The sequence below is a fragment of the Oncorhynchus masou genome, chromosome 11, assembly GCF_036934945.1.
Source record: "Oncorhynchus masou masou isolate Uvic2021 chromosome 11, UVic_Omas_1.1, whole genome shotgun sequence".
NCBI classification, from domain to species: domain Eukaryota; kingdom Metazoa; phylum Chordata; class Actinopteri; order Salmoniformes; family Salmonidae; genus Oncorhynchus; species Oncorhynchus masou.
This window is the reverse complement of record NC_088222.1, coordinates 51,498,942-51,512,831: the sequence shown is the minus strand read 5'-3', so window position 1 is coordinate 51,512,831 and position 13,890 is coordinate 51,498,942. Positions and strand designations below refer to the sequence as shown.

At 42.0% G+C, this 13,890-nt stretch overlaps 1 protein-coding gene across 2 annotated transcripts in view; it reads left to right on the top strand.

Moving 5' to 3' along the window:
- Nucleotides 1-13,890, top strand: part of LOC135548814 (gamma-aminobutyric acid receptor subunit gamma-2) — a 66,841-nt gene that overhangs the window by 41,474 nt on the left and 11,477 nt on the right. For both annotated transcript variants that reach the window (XM_064978759.1, XM_064978757.1), the window contains exon 7: nucleotides 11,525-11,677. In XM_064978759.1, the coding sequence (XP_064834831.1) occupies nucleotides 11,525-11,677 (153 nt within the window). The remainder of the gene's footprint in view (nucleotides 1-11,524; nucleotides 11,678-13,890) is intronic.

Here is a 13,890-nt window from a genome sequence, read left to right as displayed (position 1 = left end):
CACAAGTGTCTAGATCAGCAGTTTACACAACGTTAGCTCTCATCTGACTGGTATAACGTTCCATTAGCTAGCTAATCAAAACAAAAACCCTTCATTGGCTAGTTACCTTTATTTGCCTGTGTGTTAACTAGCAAGCTTTCAACTGACTACTGTTAGTGAGGTACATAAGCTATCTGCTAGGCTTTGTACAATCAAGTTAAGGTTAGCTACGTAAAATTAGCTACCTAGTTAATCAAAATATCTGTTTGCCTTTATTGATTCACCTAAGCTTGAATGCCACCATATAGCCAGATATTAACAGTGGCCTAGGTTTGTTCGCATACACTTCTTATGACTGGCAGTGGCATGGTTGTGCAAGCAGCTGTGTTGTTGCCGAGCAACCAACCCCATGTTAGAGTTTTGGCTAAAAGAGATATTAGCATTTTCAGAGATGCTACAAAAAGGTAGCACATAGTTGGTTCTTAACGGACAGAAATGAGCATGTGAGAGCAATAAATTATACATTTAATAAAAATGTTGCACCTACAAATTTAGTAAATCTGCCATTTTTTTTGTCCAATGGTCACTTTATGGATGCTATAGTCTCGTTTTAATCTGAAGTCTAGAATTTGAGCTGGGTAAGTGCAAGAAATACTCAATTGCTAATGACCCTGTGAAATCAATTGCAAATGACCCTGCTAACAAATACGGTATGTGGTTCTTGGTAACGGCTGAGCGGCGCATGAGGAGTGTGTTGTGTACCTCTAATCAAATTGATTCGGATTTTTCATCGAGATTGGTGTCATATGGGTTTAGGGGCGGCAGGGTAGCCTAGTGGTTAGAGCGTTGGATTAGTAACCAAAAGGTTGCAAGTTCAAATCCCTGAGCTGCCAAGGTACACATCTGTCATTCTGCCCCTGAACAGGCAGTTAACCCACTGTTCCTAGGCCGTCATTGAAAATAAGAATTTGTTCTTAACTGACTTGCCTAGTAAAATAAAGGTTAAAAAAAGATATGGTGAAAGGAAGATTTTAATTCAACACTGAGCTTCATCCAATCCCTATAATTGACGTGACTATCTTCACATCTTTAATTTTTCCATGTGGCTTGTCTAAAAGAGAACAGAATAATGTATCAAAAAATGAAATGTTGTTGAATGAATGAAAGCATCAAACACAGTCACAAAATAAATATACTGCTTCAGAAAGAGTGTTCAAGACCTTGGCTCCTTGGATGCAGATTTCCAAATGCTCTGGATTTTGATCCCTCGTCCATTTGTTGACCACAAAGACCTTCAACGCATATTGATAAAGGTCCTCTTGGATCATATAGTCTCCAGCATCCTGATTAGTTAAAAAACAAAGTAAATGCACATAGGGAAAGCTACTAGATCCATGATATCTCAGATCACTACAACAAAGAATAATGATCAATCATTACATTGATTATTGAACTATTGTAATTCTATGTGAGTGGGCTGGAACATGCCTCACAGGAGGTTAGATTCAACGTTTGTTTCTAGCATTCTCCCTCAAGGTCTTCACCTCCACCCCTGGATGCAGACACAACTAGCTACTTTCTCAAAGAAATAGCTAGCTAAGTAAAGAACAGAAATTACAATAATGCAGTGTTACCGCTAAAGAAATATACACTGAAAGCTAAGACTAGATAACAATAGCAAACACATGCACACATTCTTAAATACAAATAAGTGTTTTTCTGAATGTCTTCATGACATATAGCTACTTTAGCTCTCAACTATTAATTTAGCTAGCTCGCTAGTGTTTGTTAATCACTAAAGATGGTGGTGTCCAATACCACCTGCTAGCTAAATATACACCCATGCATTGTATAGGCAACAACAGTACATCTAATTAACTTTATTTATGCAGTGATAATTGTACAAACAAATTGTAAAAGACACCTATGTATTCAATGTATCAAAAACCCATGGACAGCTAACAACAACATAACCTAGGGCGAAATGGTAGCTAGCTAACCTTAGCAGTGCACCGTTAGATAAACATTTCATGAAAAGTAACCTTCTAAAGTAGATATATTTAGCGTGGTTCATATATACACATGTAAATACACATAAAATGAGCCATCATTTGTCAAATAAAACAATGTAAGAGCTAAAACGCCATTTGCGTTGACTTAGCGAGCTAGCTTGGCTACGCTCATATGAATGGGAATGTCTGACAAGTTTTTCACTCTGTCAAACATCTAATATAGGCTTCGAAATGACATGAAAACTCACAGTTAGATTAACAAGTTATCTCTAGATTTTGAAATTGAAGAGTTGTCTTTTTTTCAATGGACTTCCCTTTCTATCTCTTTCCATGTGTGTGTGTGTGTGTGTGTCTCAGTCACCAGATCTCAACCCAATTGAACACTTATTGGAAGATTCTGGAGCAGCGCCTGAGACAGTGTTTTCCACCACCATCAACAAAATCTCAAATTATAGAATTTCTTGTGGAAGAATGGTGTCGCATCCGTCCAATAGAGTTCCAGACACCTGTAGAATCTATGCCAAGGCGCATTGATAAGGCGCATTCTGGCGGCTCTTGCAGTTCGTGGTGGCCCAATGCCCTATTAAGACACTTCATGTTGGTGTTTCCTATATTTTGGCAGTTACCTGTATATATTGTAGCGGTCCTCACTATATGAGCCACGTTGCAATTCCCACCAAGTGGGTTAACCCTATTGGTGCGATGCATAAGAATGTTTGCCCGTCAAGCCAGTGACCCGGGGTCACATCCCTGCCCGTCGTTCGCTACACTGGTGTCAGAAGTGGGATTGTGGTCATGGGCATCGGAATGCATGGCCCAGACATGTAAGAGGGCTCAGTAGTCAAAGCAAGTGGACTTGTTTTCCCTTTCAAAAGGGGCAGGTTAGCGATCCTTGCTATATGAGGCATGTTGCAATTTCTACCAAGTGGGTTAACCCTATTGGTTCCATGCATAAGGTGTTAGCTTTTCACACCAGCGACTCGGGGTTCAACACCATAGTGCCCACAAAGCTGATCACTAAGCTAAGGACCATGGGACTAAACACCTCCCTTTGCTACTGGATCCTGGACTTCCTGACGGGTCGCCCCCAGGTGGTAAGGGTATGGCACCTGTTTGAACTTGTTATCAGTATAAAAGACACCTGTCCACAACCTCAAACAGTCACACTCCAAACTCCACTATGGCCAAGACCCAAGAGCTGTGAAAGGACACCAGAAACAAAATTGTAGACCTGCACCAGGCTGGGAAGACTGAATCTGCAGTAGGTAAGCAGCTTGGTTTGAAGAACTCAACTGTGGGATTATTAGGAAATGGAAGACATACAAGACCACTGATAATCTCCCTCGATCTGGGGCTCCACGCAAGATCTCACCCTGTGGAGTCAAAATGATAACAAGAACGGTGAGCAAAAATCCCAGAACCACACGGGGGAACCTAGTGAATGACCTGCAGAGAGCTGGGACCAAAGTAACAAAGCCTACCATCGGTAACACACTACGCCGCCAGGGACTCAAATCCTGCAGTGCCAGACATGTCCCCCTGCTTAAGCCAGTACATGTCCAGGCCCGCCTGAAGTTTGCTAGAGAGCATTTGGATGATCCAGAAGAAGATTGGGAAAATGTCATATTGTCAAATGAAACCAAAATATAACTTTTTTGTAAAAACTCAACTCGTCGTGTTTGGAGGACAAAGAATGCTGAGTTGCATCCAAAGAACACCATACCTACTGTGAAACATGGGGGTGGAAACATCATGCTTTGGGGCTGTTTTTCTGCAAAGGGACCAGGACGACTGATCCGTGTAAAGGAAAGAATGAATGGGGCCATGTATCGTGAGATTTTGAGTGAACACCTTCCATCAGCAAGGGCATCGAAGATGAATATGTGGCTGGGTCTTTCAGCATGACAATGATCCCAAACACACCGCCTGGGCAACGAAGGAGTGGCTTCGTAAGAAGCATTTCAAGGTCCTGGTGTGGCCTAGCCAGTCTCCAGATCTCAACCCCATAGAAAATCTTTGGAGGGAGTTGAAAGTCCATGTTGCCCAGCAACAGCCCCAAACATCACTGCTCTAGAGGAGATCTGCATGGAGGAATGGGCCAAAATACCAGCAACAGTGTGTGAAAATCTTATGACTTACAGAAAACGTTTGACCTCTGTCATTGCCAACAAAGGGTATATAAGAAAGTATTGAGATAAACTTTTGTTATTGACCAAATACTTATTTTCCACCATAATTTGCAAATAAATTCATTAAAAATCCTACAATGTCATTTTCTGGATTTTTTTTCTCATTTTGTCTGTCATAGTTGAAGTATCCATACCTATGATGAAAATTACAGGCCTCTCATCTTTTTAAGTGGGAGAACTTGCACAATTGGTGGCTGACTAAATACTTTTTTGCCCCACTGTATATAATTTCAAAGAAGAAAAAATAATAATATTTGACATTCAATTGAATACATGAAGTCCCACCAAAATGTCTGGAATCCATTCATTTTCTGTCACTCATTATCCAATAGTTCATGTGCTATAATACTGTCAATATTTCATGGATTTTTAAATAAAAAAATAGTTGAGTATCTTACTCCATTATGCAGCTGTTACATTTATCAGACCTGTATTTTTGACCATTTATACATTTTTATGATCGTTGCTACTGAAATGTCCTCTCTCCACTCCTAACCCTACACTGTTGAGAGAGCACAGCAGCCAGCCCGGTACCAGTATCCTCAGTACATTGTGTTTTAAGCTGCAAGAAGCAGTGCAGTCAAGGTTGGAGGAGAGGAGAGTCGTAGAGATAATTATCAATTTATCCAGGCAAACAAAGTCTATGAGAGCTCAGTAAATTGCCATCAAATTCCCGAGGAGAGGAGTCCAGGGCTCCCCTTTTTGCTCTAAATCAAATCAAATTTATTTATAAACCCCTTGTACATCAGCTGATATCTCAAAGTGCTGTACAGAAACCCAGCCTAAAACCCCAAAGAGTAAGCAATGCAGGTGTAGAAGCACCTGTCATCATGCACCCACTGTTTTAGAGAGGCAGGAAGTACGTGAGGATGGGGGGGGGGGTGAGCATTTTTCAAAGACCTGAAACAGCTTTTTTCTTGCATTCTAGAACCATAATCATTATGTCTCTTTTTCCTCAAAGTTTGTCTAAGCATATCTCTTTACCTTTTTTAATTGTAATTTTTAGCCCTCATAGCTCTCCAAGCTAATAAACAAAGAAATGATGAGGCAAGAGGAGACTTGCCGGTCTCACTAATGGCTGATTAGTTTATGATATCATTTTTTTAAATTGTTTACTACAAAAGAAAGTGTGCTCCGTTGTACTGTGATATAGTATGTCATCTCTTCCTCACATTTCCGAGACTATACATTAGATGTCAGATCACTTAGACTGCAGGCAATGAGAGGATGACCTTTCTCTAAGATAGTGGTACCAGGTACATTCAACGTGAATCTCTGTGATATAATTCCACGACTACAGCTGAGCTGTCGTGTAAGCTATTTTGCACCTTTCCCATGTCCAAATGAAATGTGAAATGTTCTCAGCTTGTAGGAGCTACTCAAAAAACCCCTCTAAATGTATTACTCTGTGAGGATTGATCCGTGCGTAGAGAAAATATTGCTATGACAACTAGAAAATGACAGCATGTGCAGTACAGTATGAGTCTGATTGAACAGACCCCATGCCTTCTGTTTTGGGTTTGGAAAGCCTGCCCTAATTGCACTGTGTGCTGCATACCTCTAAGCTATAAGGGTGCTTACTGGCGAAGCTCCAGGTCTACCGCCGACCACCGCAATGGCTTGCCTTCACTAATTAGATCTTGTCTTTTTGAATTGCAGATGATCTTATTTTTCCTAGCACATCTGGGATTAGAGTTTGCTCATCAGCGCTCTGATTGTTCTGTGAAGGCGATAAGTCTCCCCTAAACCAGTTCAAATGGGTAGCAAGCGGAGGAAGAAAAGGAAATAAATGTATTAGATATGGGGAGTGGGGTCTGACTGGACTGGGAGTTAAAATTCAGATCTGGGTGGTTACGTAAACCCCAGATGTGGTAGTCCGATCCTGGACCTGAGACCATGGTGGTAATCTCTTTGAACAGCGGGCACACTATTCCCTGACTAAGACATGCTGTATAATCCTCCGCACATAGGCATTAATAAAGACCCTAGACAGACACTGTAACGGCTGTGTCCCCACTCCCCAGTGTATTGTGCTGCTCAACATCCCCTCTTATAGTGTGGCTGAGCCCACAGTCATGCTTACCATCCTTTCTCATAGACTGTGCTCTGTGGTTATGCATACCGTCTCCTCTCATAGCCGACCCTTGACAGCGAGGCTGAGGCCCTAGCAAGACATCATGCCATCCTGTCACCAGATGCCTCTGACCGTGGGACGGCCAACATGTGCCGCAGGTCCAAGCCTGCCTGTCTCCATCATGCCAATTTATAGGGGGTGAGAGAGATTCTCCTGTGGCAGCAGCTTTTCTACTAGTCAGCAACCCAAGCTGGGATTACCATATCCCATCTCCTGAAAGCAGTCGCCCCGGCAATATGCAGCCAGCAACATTCCAGGGACTGATGTTTCAGCATTTCCTCCACCCATCCAAAGACAATATTTCTTTCCATCTACAATAGGAAATTTAACTGCTTTTTTACCACAGTAATCTTGTTGCAGTGGGATCTCGGATGGTAGGAGTACGAGCAGAGCGAGGCCTGTGTTGTGTGTTTAATTCTATCTAGCAGTCCCAGAGGTTTTAACAGTGTGCTCTGAATGATCTTCCTTGCCAAAACATTATTGCATTCCATAAATCTTTACAGGAGGAGACGATTACATCTGTGAGGTTTCTTACTAAATTGCCTGCATCAGGAAAATGTGCAACTATACTAATACAAACACAGAAAGCAATATCTCAATATAAACAATGAGTTCGATTTTGAGTCATTGTTTAGGCAATATGGTGGATTTTTCACAGCATTATAATTTTTTCGAAATGTTTCTGTTTTATAGAAGAGGAAGAGGTCTATTTGAATAGAACAAAACAGAAAATCTCCAACCAATAGCCCACCGGTTAGGCTAACCACTAGACGAGGGACAAATATTTTAACCCACATAGGCTAAATGGATCCAAGATCTACTGTATCTCAACCTGCACATGGAAGAGGCTTCATCTTCATTGGCATCATCCAACCAAAACCATTGAGACGATTTCCAACCATCTTTAATGTTCCTGGATAAGGGCCTTGCATTTTCTAGCGTCAAAGAGAAGTAAAAGAAATATTATAAATATATTAGGTATAATCCCACCAGAAGAGTTGCCTGCCTGTGAGAGGGAAGCGTTGCTTCATGCATTCCCACGGTGTGAAGATTAAAGGAGGACAGGCATTTCTACACCTACGCCATTTGTTCCATTATCTTGTGTGCTGACAGATCAGATCTTCTGACAGAAAGAGAGGAGCTTTGAGGTGTGTGTGTGTGTGTGTGTGTGTGTGTGTGTGTGTGTGTGTGTGTGTGTGTGTGTGTGTGTGTGTGTGTGTGTGTGTGTGTGTGCGTGCGTGCGTGCGTGCGTGCGTGCGTGCGTGCGTGCGTGCGTGCGCGTGCATGTGTGTGTGTGCGTGTGTGTTCGTGCGGACATTCATGTGCACACGCTAGGCTGTCATTAGGGAGAAGCAGACAGGGCCCTTTGATGTCCTGGAGTGCACTGAGAAATGCATTGGGATGAGCCGGCAACTTCTCTCACAGAAGCTTTGTAGATTCTGTGGAGGGAGAGAGAGAGAGGGAGACCTATGCAGCACATGCCAAGGACACAATATTACATTTCACTAAATAATTTGGGAGGGCTATTTTTAGGGCTTTTACTGAAACACAGAAAAAAGAAAAGAGGAGAGCCAGGAATGGTGAGCCGTGGGCCATGATAATGTGTGATGTGTCACTGCTGCCGTGCCGTGCGCAGCCCCATCAAAACATGATTGGGTTGTGTTGATCAGTGGTGTGTGTATCAAACGTTACACCCTATGTACTTTGTTCATCACAATGTCTACTGCACTCATGCAATGCATAAATGGGATTAACCAGATACAGTTGAAGTTGGACGTTTACATACACCTTTGCCAAATCCATTTAAACTCAGTTTTTCACAATTCCTGACATTTAATCCTAGTAAAAATTCCCTGTCTTAGGTCAGTTAGGATCACCACTTTATTTTTATAATGTGACGTTTCAGAATAATAGTGGAGAGAATGATTTATTTCAGCTTTAATTTCTTTCATCACATTCCCAGTGGGTCAGAAGTGTACATACACTCAATTAATATTTGGTAGCATTGCATTTAAATTGTTTAACTTGGGTCAAACGTTTTGTGTAGCCTTCCACAAGCTTCCGACTATAGTTGGGTGGATGTCGGCCCATTCGTCCTGACAGAGCTGGTGTAACGGAGTCAGGTTTGTAGGCCTCCTTGCTCGCACACGCTTTTTCAGTTCTGCCCACCAATTTTCTATAGGATTGAGATCAGGGCTTTGTGATGGCCACTCCAATACCTTGACTTTGTTGTCCTTAAGCCATTTTGCCACAGCTTTGGAAGTTTGCTTGGGGTCATTGGCAATTTGGAAGAGCCATTTGCAACCAAGCTTTAACTTCCTGACTGATGTCTTGAGATGTTGCTTCAATATATCCACATAATTTTCCCTCCTCATGATGTCATCTATCTTTTGCACTAGTCCCTCCTGCAGCAAAGCACCCCCCAAAAATGATGCTGCCACCCCGTGCTTTACGGTTGAGATGGTGTTCTTCAGCTTGCAAGCCTCCCCCTTTTCCTCCAAACATAACGATGGTCATTATGGCCAAACAGTTATATTTTTGTTTCATCAGACCAGAGGACATTTCTCAAAAATGTACAATCTTTGTCCCCATGTGCAGTTGCAAACCATAGTCTGGCTTTTTTATGGTGGTTTTTGTGCAGTGGCTTCTTCCTTGCTGAGAGGCCTTTCAGGTTATGTCGATATAGGACTCGTTTTACTGTGGATATAGATACTTTTGTACCTGTTTCCTTCAGCATCTTCACAAGGTCCTTTGCTGTTGTTCTGGGATTGATTTGCACTTTTCGCACCAAAGTACCTTCATCTCTAGGAGACAGAACGCATCTCCTTCCTGAGCAGTATGACAGCTGTGTGGTCCCATGGTGTTTATACTTTCGTACTATTGTTTGTACAGATGAATCTGGTACCTCCAGGAATTTGGAAATTGTTCCCAAGGATGAACCAGACTTGTGGAGGTCTACAATTCTTTTTCTGAGGTCTTGGCTGATTTCTTTTGATTTTCCCATGATGTCAAGCAAAGAGGCACTGAGTTTGAAGGTATCCTTGAAATACATCCACAGGTACTCTTCCAATTGACTCAAATGATGTCAATTAGCCTATCAGAAGCTTCTAATGCCATGACATAATTTTCTGGAATTTCCCAAGCTGTTTAAAGGCACAGTCAACTTAGTGTATTTAAACTTCTGACCCACTGGAATTGTAATAGAGTGAATTAGAAGTGAAATAATCAGTCCGTAAACAATTGTTGGAAAAATGACTTGTGTCACGCACAAAGTCGATGTCCTAACCGACTTGCCAAAACTATAGTTTGTTTAACAAGAAATTTGTGGAGTGTTTGAAAGGATGGTTTTAATGACTCCAACCAAAGTGTATGTAAACTTCCGACTTCAACTGTATATCTAGCTATCATATCTCCATTTTACCTCTCATTCATTTGCTAGCTCCACTCTTGTGTTGTCCATTGAAGGAATAATAATGTTTGCCGTGGTGAGAGATAATGGGGTTCTGAGCTACACAAATTAACAAGGTGATAAACAAGAAAGCTGAGTGTTTCATGACAACAGGAAGGCATTTTTGAATTGCTACTGATACATTAGCCTTGATCCCTAATGGAGGAGGTTGTCGATATCCTCACCTCAAGTCTCTATCAGGAGAGCACTGTTCTCTGTAATGACTGTAGGAAACACTACCAGAGATGTTCTGTACTGTTGTGTAGCGGGGGTGTCTTGCACTAAGGTAGTATTTGAGTCCGTTGGCGAAGCCCATCATTATAAATAGTGGAGGGTAATGCAATGTGGCTAGGCCACTGCTGACCAAGCTCAATAAATGTATTAACTGGCAGTTTCTCAGCTGCCAGGGGCTCTCTGTGCAACTTCCAGGCCTTAACTTATGTAATGTTAATAAAAAACAAATAGTGGACCACAGACCCCTCAGATCATCCTTCATGTCTCTCTCTCCTCCTACCAACTGCCTCATCGGCAGAAAATAGCATGGAGATATGAGCGGTAATGGTGCTCTTTCTCCCTCTCTACCGCTGTACTCCGCTATCTAATGATGCCATCAGTGTGGAGGTGAGGAAAGGTGTAACCTGGGATTGATCACAAAGTCCTGCTGTGTGCACACACAGATGTTGGTGTTTTGCAGAAATGGCAGACAACGTGTGTTTCTTTTTTTTCTCTTTTTTTTTTACTCGTGAGATAAATTACCAGGTTGCCAAATTGCTTGGTGCTTTATTAATAAAGCCAGCTGTTCTCATTCCATCCGAGAAGCAGCGCTGCCCCACTCGCCGAGCAGAAAAGGGGCTAGGAGAGTATGCTCGATGCCTCACAGGCTTACGAGCACAAAACTATAGTAGGGGACAGGGGGGTTTCTGACACAGCTTACATCGTGGTGTTAATCAATTAGTGTACAACATACGGTGAGCTCTCTGTAAACCTACACATGCAAGGTGAGCTGCTTGGCACTCTCACGAACTTTGTAACTCCATATAGCAGACAGAATAGAGCAGATCCCGGAAGGTGTAGGAGGCAGGGATACCCTGTGATAAGGGGAGATGTAGTCTTCAGGATGGATGTTGTGATGTTATGTGCAAATCGGATTTCCAGTATACGCAATACTAAAATCCCACATATTTACCTACTCCTGTCTACTGTTTATGTGTTGACTGTATGGCATTTATGTATTTCTCTATGGTGATTCAAGTTGTATTGACTGCATTGCCTTCCTGCATATTATGTTTACTGAACAAAAGAATACATGCAAATGTAACAATTTCTAAGACTTCACTGAGCTACAGTTCATATAGGGAAATCAGTCAATTGAAGTTAATTCATTAGGTCCTAATCTATGAATTTCACATGACTGAGTAGAGGTGCAGCCATGGGTGAGCCTGGGAAGGCATAGGCCCAACCACTTGGCAGCCAGGACCACCCAATGGGGAGCCAGGCTTTATTACAGACATAAATACTCCTCAGCAGCACATACCCCCCCTCCCCCATACACATTGGCAAAGGACAAATGCTCACCAATAGGGATGAAAACACATTTGTGCATAAAAAGAAGCTTTTTGTCTGTATGGAAAATGTCTGGGACGTTATATTTGAGTTCTTGAAACATGGGACCAACACTTGTTGCGTTTATATTTTAGTTCAGTGTAATTTCCATATGGTGATTCAATGTTCTGCTTTCTCTCTTGTCGTCTCTCGTCTTTAGGAGACTACGTTGTTCTGACAGTCTTCTTCGACTTGAGCAGGAGGATGGGTTACTTCACCATTCAGACCTATATCCCCTGCACCCTCATCGTTGTCCTCTCCTGGGTCTCCTTTTGGATAAACAAGGATGCTGTACCTGCTAGAACATCCTTAGGTAACAACAAAGCAATACAAATCTCATCAATCGAATTCATCATAAATAAACAGAGAATAGTGATAATTCTGCCTCTCCCCTGTATTTAATCTCATCAGATTCACAATCAGCCAACCTAGCCCCAACACAAACATAGGTTTTTGCAGCTTTATCACTGGAGTTCATTAGCAGTGTGGTCCCTAATTAATCTCGGTCTCTCATAAAATAGGACTTGTTGTGGTCCAGACCGACCTTTAGCGCCCAGAGAGGGCAGCTGCTTCAGTAACTAGTCCATCTTGATTCTATGAGCCCAGCCAAACGCATATGTTTTATGCAAAGCTCAGGGGAGATGCAGCCTCTATGTAAAAATGCAGAGGCCAAACTTTGCTTAAAGCAAAAGGGGGGATGTGTGAGCTATTGAACCTGCCCCTGTCTCCGAAAGGGTGGCCATCTTCAGAGAACGTTGTCTTTTAGTTACATATTCCTTAGTCAGCTGCTTGTGCACCTCCAAGCCTCTCGACCCTGACCACAAGCACTCACACCAGGATCTTTGAAAGTATTGCTGAATGTAAATCAATCCAACGTTTTTCTTCCGTTGAAGGAGAGGAGGACCAAAATGCAGAGTGGTTAGTGTTCAACATATTTAATAAGGACAATAAACGTGAACACTACAAAATAACAAATGTGAAAACCGAAACAGTCCTATCTGGTGCAATGACACAAAGACAGAAAACAATCACCCACAAAATACCCAAAGAACATGGCTGCCTAAATATGGTTCCCAATCAGAGACAACGATAAAAACCTGCCTCTCGTTGAGAACCAATCTACGCAGTAGCGTGCCGTGGTTCTGGGGCCTGGGCCTTCAGTGAAGTCCTACACAGTCCCACCCAAATTAATCCACCTCTTATTACCATCATTATGATGCCATGGCTCTAGACACTATACATTTAGACAGAAACGCAGTATAACCAGATGTTGCGTCACCTTGAAATTGACATTTTTATTCAGAGAATTGCAGGGGAAGAGTACAATACCTGTTCATTGCGCAGCTTCATTGCCCTGTGCGCTTGTTCGTTGAGCTGTAGATCCACTCGGGTGTCCCCAAAGGTTTTCAAAAGCACCATTGTTTGTAAGTGCCCAGCCGTACTTTGGTGTCTCGTTGCTGCCTTAGTTAGACAACTCAGGTTTGCAAAGCCAGTGTGGCTCCAAACACCAAATCGACCACTTGCAAATAATAGGCATTCCCAGCAGTACAGTTTGCAGTGCTTCTCGGAGCCTGTCTTTGTAGCGTCGGCTTTGTAGCGTCGGCGTCTACCTCTCCTGACAATGTCTAACTTTTCTTGAAAAGTTTGTCTTGAGAATGGCGTTATAATTATATCCTCGACCAAATCGATATCTTCTCCTTCTGCCATTGTGGGTTGAAAAAACAGCTTAGTAGTACGCGAATTAATTCGTTTATCAATTTCAGTTTCCTAGTCCTGAGACCTGCCCATATAGGACCTGCCTCTCAATATTGGTAATCCAATCAAAAGACTTTAGACTTCAGATTTTAGACCCCTGGCAACACATGATGGCTGAATATGATTGGATAAAATATCTAACATAAAGACCAGCCCTCCAAATCTCAACCTGGGGCTGGAAGCAGTGCAACCAAGAGGAACGCTATGAAATGAAGAGTGTAAATCTTAATCTGGGGAATAATTGAATACATATTTGTGGGAAAATATATTTAACAAAAAAATTATATTCTGATGATGTTTAGGCCAGCAGAGAAGGCCTTGCTGGCCCTGACGGCCCACCACTGAATCGAGGCAACCATAGACTTCCATGAACACCTAGACTAGGTAACACCCCATAAACATACAAAAGCCCTAGACCAGACAAAACACATAAATCCACCATGTCACACCCTGACCTAACCAAAATAATAAAGAAAACAAAGATAACTAAGGCCAGGGCGTGACACACGGACATCCACTTCTCATCATAGAAAAGCTTTTTGACTTTTAGAAACAATGTTATACCCTATTACTGTGAGAGGTTGATTTATTATTAAATGTACTGCCAGTGTCTATATCTTATATGTATATATATATATATATGTTATTTTTTATAATCTTCATAACATTTTACTAATATCATGACAAATTGAGTTGCCTGCCAAAATGTAAATGGAGTCAAATAGCTTAATTTCCTTCCCAAAAATAACAGGGAGGTAAATGTTGGTTCGC